At 41.4% G+C, this 8,477-nt stretch overlaps 1 protein-coding gene across 1 annotated transcript; it reads right to left on the reverse strand.

Annotated features, from left to right (window-relative positions):
- Positions 1-1,031: 1,031 nt before the first annotated feature.
- LOC124000544 (fibroblast growth factor 23-like) lies at positions 1,032-8,148 on the reverse strand. Its single transcript, XM_046307039.1, has 3 exons — positions 7,811-8,148; positions 3,361-3,464; positions 1,032-3,199 (listed from the first exon to the last, which is right to left on the reverse strand). The coding sequence occupies exons 1-3, from the start codon at positions 8,016-8,018 to the stop codon at positions 2,822-2,824; spliced, it is 690 nt and encodes a 229-aa protein (XP_046162995.1). The 5' UTR covers positions 8,019-8,148; the 3' UTR covers positions 1,032-2,821.
- Between the last annotated feature and the right edge of the window lie 329 nt (positions 8,149-8,477).

An 8,477-nucleotide genomic window follows, 5' to 3' on the forward strand; every position in this document is an offset into this window, starting at 1 on the left:
TCGACAAATCATTTCTGTATGGACCTCGCCTTGTATACAGGGGCATTGTCATGCTGAAAACAGGAAAGGGCCTTCCCTACACTGTTACCACAAAGTTGGAAGCACAGAATTGTCTAGAATGTCATTGTATGGGCTCCCGAGTGACGCAGCGGTCTACGGCACTGCATCTCAATGCTAGAGGCGACACTACAGACCCTGTTTCGATTCTAGGCTGTAACACAACCGGCTGTGATTAGGAGCCCCATAGGACGGCTCACATTCTGCCCAGCGTCGTTAGGGTTTGGCCGGAGTAGGCCGTCATTGTAAATAAAAATTTGTTCTTAACGAACTTGCCTAGTTAAATAAAGGATAAATAAATAAAAATACAAAATGCTGTAGTGTTAAGTTTTCCCTTCACTGGAACGAAGGGACCTAGCCCGAACCATGAAAAACCATCCCAGACCATTATTCCTCCTACACCAAACATTACAGTTGGCACTATGCATTGGGGCAAGTAGCATTCTCCTGGCATCTGCCAAAGCCAGATTAGTTTGTCGGACTGCCAGATGGTGAAGTGTGATTCATCACTCCAGAGAATGCGTTTCCACTGCTCCAGAGTCCAATGACGGCGAGCTTTACACCACTCCAGCCGACACTTGGCATGGTAAACTTAGGCTTGCATGCAGCTGCTCAGCCATAGAAACCCATTTCATGAATCTCCCGATGAACAGTTATTGTGCTGACGTTGCTTCCAGAGGCAGTTTGTAACTCGGTAGTGAGTGTTGTAACCGAGGACATGCAATTTTTATTCGCTACGCATTTCAGCGGTCCTGTTCTGTGAGCTTGTGGGGCCTACCACTTCGCGGCTCAGCCATTGTTGCTCCTAGACGTTTCCACTTCACAATAACAGCACTTACAGTTGACCGGGGAAGCTCCAGCAGGGCAGAAATGTGATGAACTGACTTGTTAGGAAGGTGGCATCCTATGACAGTGCCATGTTGAAAGTCACTGAGCTCTTCAGTAATGCCATTCTACTGCAAATGTTTGTCTATGGAGATTGCATGGCTGTGTGCTCGATTTTATACACATGCCAGCAACGGGTGTGGCTGAAATAGCCGAACCCACTAATTTGAAGGGGTGTCCACTTACTTTTTTATATATAGTGTATTTACCATATTTAAACATTGTGAACATCCACCACAACCTATAGATTGACAACATATAGTAATACCATAACACATCCATTGAAAAATGGTCTTCAATTAATAGAAGTTACAATGCATTAATGCAATGTATCAATTAATATTTACTTGTCAATTACAATAATTCATACAGAAATGTTGGTCCATTTTGACATACATAGCAAAATCTCATGCAAACAAATTATTGCAACATCAGGCTCAATGCCAAACCAGTTTAAAATGGTACTTTTTAAAGGGAGTTAAAAAGGACAACATGACACTGGTTCCACCCAGGCGTTACCCAAAAAGGACAAATTATGTTTAATGTTGCCAAACAGGCCCCTCATCAACTGCTACTCAAACGTCTCTCTGTATGAATTGATATACGATTCTAAGTAATGTAGAAAAGGAAATGGGTAGCCTGCCTCAACTTTTTATTCGCTGTTATAAAAACAAGAAGTGCCCATTTCATAATGAGCCTGCATATTTTCAGGATGATTTGATTGGTTTTCTCTGTGTCAAGGATGAAAGTCCAAACTGTTTGAAAGTGTTTTGCAATGTAAATATTTAAAAAGTGCAGGGGCGGACTGGCCATCAGGCATTTCGTGAAAAATTCCAGATGGGCCGGGTTGATTGTGCAAAATGTGCAAAATGATCATCATCATCATCAGGCTAAGAATGGGGCCCACAAGGGGGAGAAAAAAATTGGTCGCTGTCTGGGCCTTGAGGAAAGAAATGGGCCGGTGTGTTACAAATGCCAGGGCCGATTTCTGGTCCCAGTGAAAAAGTGCATCACACCCTTGCATAACCAAAGGGTTGGCTTCTCACTGCACTATACACATGGTCTCATCTACCCATTCTCATCCACTCATTAATGACCTTAAGAAGCACTACCTCAGCATATAAGCATGTAAGACTGTTTCTCATGATGCTCACTGATCAGCTTTCTAATTTCACCTCCTTGTTTCAATCTAACGTGCTCCTTCTCAAGTTGTATTGTGACCCCTACATCCAGACTACGATTGCAAAACCACAAACTCATGAGGATTGAGGCACTGGTGCTTCTACACCTGCATTGCTTGCGGTTTGGGGTTTTAGGCTGGGTTTCTGTACAGCACTTTGAGATATCAGCTGATGTACGAAGGGCTATATAAATAAATTTGATTTGATTTGAATTTGATTTGACTGGTGCATGGCATTACTGTATATCCCTTAATGTTATCTAGCAAAAAGTTTAAACATTTTCCAGACAAGCTTCAAATTCAAAGCTCATTTCTCTGGCCGTACGAGTCAAGCCATTGGCCAATGCTTCACTCTTTATCTGCATTTTCCATTTTTTAAATATATTTTTAAGCTATTTTCTGACTTTATTGAACAGTTAGCGCAGGACTAGGCAACCTTGGTTCTGGAGTGACGCAAGGACTTGTTTTTGATATAACCAACTTGGAAGACCAGGTATGTTGAATTAAGTCAATTAGCTCATTTGGTCTGGTGTGATGCCAAGTTGGGGCAAAATCCTGCAAGCACTCCAGGAACAAGGTTGCTTACCCCTAAGATAAAGAGAGAGGATGATAGTAGGGAAGATAGTAGGGAAAGAGAGAAGGCAGTAGGTTGGATTCAAACCTATGACAACACCGTAGACTTGTGCCGGAGGCATCTGCTTAGACCGCTAGACCACCCTGGGCCACTTTGTCTGCCTTTTGCACAGCCATTTTGGTAGGACTGCCTGGGCTATTGGAATGCAACACCCGCAAAGGGTCGTCACAAGAAGTGATGGTCTCCTTGGAAATGGCTCCAGCTCGTTCTTGGTCCTGTTGCATAGCCAGGTCCTGATCCTGCATGGAGTCTGCATTTGGGTTCTCCTGTTGGCTCCTCTTCCTTCTGTAAACCATGCGTCTCTTTAACAAGTCATACCCTTTCACAGGGATCTCAGCCCCATCCAGTAGGAGCAACAGTCCATTGCTGGATGAATAGAACACGTCAACATGGTTCTCCATCCGCCTGTGCTGGAAAAGGCACTCTTTCCTGCTGAACATCATCTGGTAGGGAGTGACAACAGAAACACAACTTGAATGTCACTTGAATAGGTTAAGTGATTCTACGGAAATTAATTACACAATGAATGTGAAGTGATTTGGGAGAGCAGATTTGACTGTTCCCAGAGTGGCCATCCATGGATGACTTGCCATGCAATACCTACAGAACTGAACCACTTATCCTCGACGTCGACACATAAGAAACGTTTACTTTTCAAGTCCAATATTGACACAAAGTCACTTGTTTCTGTTCTTATTGGGAGGACAACTATGGAAAAATAAAAAAAACATGTCACAATTTCATACTGTACATAGAGACAGACAATGGATTCCTTTTGGTAAATGATTAAACAATCCTAAATAAGGCACTTTGTTGAATTAGTTAATTTTGACATTATCTGTACAGTTGCTTTAGTTTGAGTGTGAAAACTTGAATGAAATCTGTATGTGAAATTAACTATAAAATAAAGCATACCCAGCTAGCACATAACGTTCTGAGAACCATATGTTTCTTAGAGCTTGGTGAGAGCGTGGCTGTCCTATGGTTATTTTGCATACATTTACATTTACATTTAAGTCATTTAGCAGACGCTCTTATCCAGAGCGACTTACAACATTCCCACAACTTTCTGAGAATGGTGCAGGATCGTAAGGCCGGGATGATACCAGTATCATATTTATTTTTCCATGGCAAAAATGAAAACGCAGAGCAACACTCTTTAAAAACCTGCTGTATGTAAAATACTGTGTGCTATGGCTTCAAAATATTAAAATAAATGTGCCTCTGGATGACAACAATGTTTTTTTCCAACATTAGGGCAGTTTTCCTAAATAAGTTAAAGCCGCTTCGTGTTTTGTTTCCTTGACGCGATAGTAATGAGGGTCACAATACTGGTATCAACCCCTACAGGATAGTTGCTTCCCTTTGGAACATTCTCAACACACACACACACACTTGGAATATACTCTAACAGTTCAGAAACAACATTCTTCTGTGGGGACTTCAGAACTTAAGGATAAAGTTTCCTACAGGTTTCCTAATGGTTCTATTTAAAATCATGTTCTCAAATTGTTCCAAGAAGGTCAAGAAAACTTTCCATAAAAACCGCAAGCAAACTTTAGTAACGTTCAGAGAGACCATTCTAAGATTGTTATTGAAAAACATACATTCCGTTCTCAGCATCAACTCAACTCTCCATCCTCTATCTTAAGTGTGTTGGCCATGCCCACTAAATTGGCAACACCTGATCTTAATGAGTGCTTGTTTCCTTTGAAATAGGGTCTGTTTGAATAGACTAAAAATAACAGAAAGAAAACACGACATTCTAGCTCCATCCTGGTGGCATAGTGGACTAATTCCATGGATATTGAACAGAAGATTATAGCTTAGAATCTCACAGCTGCCTTGTCACAACAAAAACAATGTATGTGTTTGCATGATTAATGCTTAAGGAAAGGAATTTCCATTGTCCTATCTTGTGCTTTTTTTTAAACCCCAAATAAGCTAGCAGTGTTATGGTCTTATTGAAACATTAAGAAAACTCCTAATAACCTATAATTTCCGTTCTCAGAGCGTTAATAAAACCTCCCAGGAAAAGGTTTAAGGAACAAGAGTAAAACATTCTCAGAACCTTCCTGCAACTTAAAAATAAACGTTCCCAGAACAGTCCATTTTTACTTCTGCTCTCAGAATCTTAAAAAAGTGTTTTACCGGTCAGAAAACATATGGCTTCGTTCCTGTGAAACAAACAGAGCTGCCCGAAAACATGTGGCGAGACAGCATTTGCCTTTTCAATCTGGTGGGGCAACACTTTCACAGCAGCAGCACCGAACAAGTTTACCATATTCTTTTGTTCACGCCATAGAAAAAAAGTAGAAAATGTTTTGCAATGGAAAAGAAAGCAGGCGTTTCTTATTGGACAAGTTGACATAGTACCACCCCTAATTAAAGCCTGTTTTCCTTGGTTTTGTCAAGTGTCCCTGAGATTTCACTGAGATTTCACGTGGTAACCCCCACACTCTCGGCAACAGGTGGGTTCAGTCACAGTGGTCTCCTAGCTACAGCGTCTCATCAACCATGTCTCCCGACAACTACATTTGATTACACCAGCACTTGATTTCTTTCTTCGCTCCTCTCCTGGGCTTTCACTAGATAATACTGTCAAAGTCAAAATTGTCTATATCATAAAAATGTATGAAAACAAAAATGTGCTTCTTGGTCTTCATTTAAGGTTAGGCACAAGGTTAGCAGTGTGGTTAGGTTTAAAATCTGATTTAAGATGAGACATTTTTGAAATAGGCGGGGTTTATAACTTTCCGGCTGTGTTAACTTATGACTGTCCCTCTCCTGCCTGCCTCATGAACGAACACAAATGTTAATGGAAATCAAGGTATGTGTTAATAAAAGCAGTTTAGTCATCCTCCAAAACTAGCTAGAATGATCCAATCTATAGCGAGCTAACAAAAACTAGTAGCTTTAGTAGCCTAGCAAGATATCTGCCCTTAAGCAAGGAAGTTAACCCCCAACAACAACTGCTCCCCGGGTGGTGGAGAAGGTGGAAAGTTTTAAGTTCCTTGGCGTACACATCACAGACAAACTGAAATGGTCCACTCACACAGACAGTGTGGTGAAGAAGGCGCAACAGCGCCTCTTCAACCTCAGGATGCTTAAGAAATTTGGCTTGTCACCCAAAACCCTGAAACTTTTACAGATGCAAAATCAAGAACATCCTGTCGGGCTGTATCACAGCCTGGTACAGCAACTGCACCGCCTTCAACCGCAAGGCTCTCCCGAGGGTGGTGCGGTCTGCACACCTCATCTCCGGGGGCAAACTACCTGCCCTCCATGACACCTACACCACCCGATGTCACAGGAAGACCAAACAGATAATCAAGGACATAAACCACCCGGGCCACTGCCTGTTCACACCACTACTATCCAGAAGGCGAGGTCAGTAAAAAGCTGGGACCGAGAGACTGAAAAACAGCTTCTATCTCAAGGCCATCAGACTGCTAAACAGCAATCACTAACTCAGAGAGGCTGCTGCCTACACTGAGACCCAATCACTTGCCACTTTAATAAATTGATCACTAGTCAATTTATACAATGCACTCTAAATAATGCCACTTTAATCATGTTTACATATCTTACATTACCGATATCACATGTATATACTGTATTTTATACCATCTATTGCACCTTGCCTATGACGCTCGGCCATCGCTCATCCATATACTTATATGTACATATTCTCAATCACCACTTTAGATGTGTGTGTATTAGGTCGTTGTTGGGGAATTGTTAGATAACTAGTGAGATATTACTGGACTGTAGGAACTAGAAGCACAAGCATTTCGCTACACTGCATTAACATCTGTAGGTGACAAATAACATTTGATTTGACATGGACTTCGATTAAGGCAGGCTTCCCGCCCCTCTCTGATTCAGGGGGGGTTAGGTTAAATGCAGAAGACACATTTCGGTGGAATGCATTCAGCTAGCTAAATGTGTATGGCACAGTCCCATAGTCAAAGCACAGATGAATTGGGAAGATACGTCATCTATAATAATAATATTTTGACATAACCTACGAATAGGACCCATAGTTTTACCTGACTTGGGCCCAGTCTCCCAAACGCATTTAAAGGCTACGTTCATCATTAGAACCGTCATAGGAGCATCCTTAGATCTCTGAGCCGTTTCCTAAAACCAACGTTACTAAAGTTGCTCTTGAAAAACACTCGTTATTTAATGACCGCCTCAGACTACTCGAACAGCTAAGTACGTTGTGAATGCCTTTTTGCCTTTCTGCGTCTCTTTATACACAAGATCTCAGTTAAACATAAAATCAAGATGTTTGTCTTTATGTGATTAACTTTAGAATGAATGTGACAGTGACTACAAATACAAAGCTGCCCATTTCTTTGCAAAACAAGTGAAGGACATAAAGACACTTTAAATGAAAACCCAGATGGCTGTATTAAAAGTAATGAAGTATAGGCTACATAGACCTATGTATTTGAATAATATTGAAATCCATTTTATGTTAATTAAATGTAGTTTTATTTAACTATTTGTACACTACTTTCTGTAATGTTGGCCTGCATATATTTAATGGTGTAACGTCTGCCAAATCTGGATGTAGTGCATTGTTATAGGGTAAGCATTAGAATAAGCCGCCTCAATATTTGTAGTCATATGTGATATCTCTAGGAGCTGTTATGTCATCAGTATTGTGGAAAACTCAAATATTGAGCTAAGATTGGAAAGGGAGATCCGAGAGCAGAAAGTTCGTTCTTCTGATCCTATCAGTATCAACACATTTAGCGAACATGCTCTCTGCGTGGTGTTTTGGGAAACGCATGCAGTAGGAAATATGCATTGTTGAAACCTAGACTTACTAATGTTTTATCACTATCGGGAAACCGGGCCCAAGTCATGAGATCAGGAAAAACTCCAGGCCCCTGAAAAGACACGCAATACTTTTGTCACACCACTTTAGAACCGGTGGTGCTACATCTGAACCAAAAATGTACATTCCCACAACTTCCAAGGAACCAAATGTGCTAGCTGGGTAGTATGAAAATAGTTAATTAAATAAAAATACACTTTACCGAGAGAGTTTGTGAAGATGGCTTTCTTTACATGTCCATTCAAATTCACCTTCCATAAATAATGTCGTGTATCGACAGACTGGGAGCGCGCGAGGACTCCTTTGATTGTCCTGTGCGGCGGCGACAGGTCTAGGTGTACAGGGAAACAATTGACCGGAATGGATTGTTGTAAAGCGGCCAGCCAGATCACGACGAGAGCCGGTTGCATGTTGGGGAAATGTGCCGGTTCACACGGTAATCCTGAGGTGCTCAAGGTGCAGTGTTAAACACAATTGACGGGAACAGAGGCCACAGATTCAATTTGAAGACTGACAGCTCCGTAACTGGCCCAACCCTGTCGAGACTTTTTTGGCTGACCGGATGTGAAATTGAGTTTCATGAAAAGTTTGAGGTTAAATAACACGGCTAACAATACATTATGCTCGCTCTAACCTATACAAAAAACAGGTGTCAAGCTCTATAGAATATTGTATGTGCGGGAAATTATGTATGTATTATATAATCGTGTAGCCTACATTTCCAGGGAATTTCACCACCGCCCCTCACTTTAAAGGTTAAAGGTAACTGGCCCATATGCCATTCCTGCTCTCTGATAATCGCCTTCACGGTGGTTTGGGTGAACCATATTCTTCCCAAAACGAGGCCATATTTATTTTTTTGCCAGAAG

Source organism: Oncorhynchus gorbuscha, linkage group LG01, assembly GCF_021184085.1.
Source record: "Oncorhynchus gorbuscha isolate QuinsamMale2020 ecotype Even-year linkage group LG01, OgorEven_v1.0, whole genome shotgun sequence".
In the NCBI taxonomy this organism is placed as follows: Eukaryota; Metazoa; Chordata; class Actinopteri; order Salmoniformes; family Salmonidae; genus Oncorhynchus; species Oncorhynchus gorbuscha.

Excerpts from the sequence above, each read along its gene's own strand:
- LOC124000544 (XM_046307039.1), bottom strand. The coding sequence starts at position 8,018 with ATGCAACCGGCTCTCGTCGTGATCTGGCTGGCCGCTTTACAACAATCC. Across the intron at positions 3,465-7,810 it reads CATCTTCACAAACTCTCTCG|TTGTCCTCCCAATAAGAACA; the intron begins GTAAAGTGTATT and ends ATTTTTCCATAG. Across the intron at positions 3,200-3,360 it reads AGGATAAGTGGTTCAGTTCT|ATGATGTTCAGCAGGAAAGA; the intron begins GTAGGTATTGCA and ends ACTCCCTACCAG.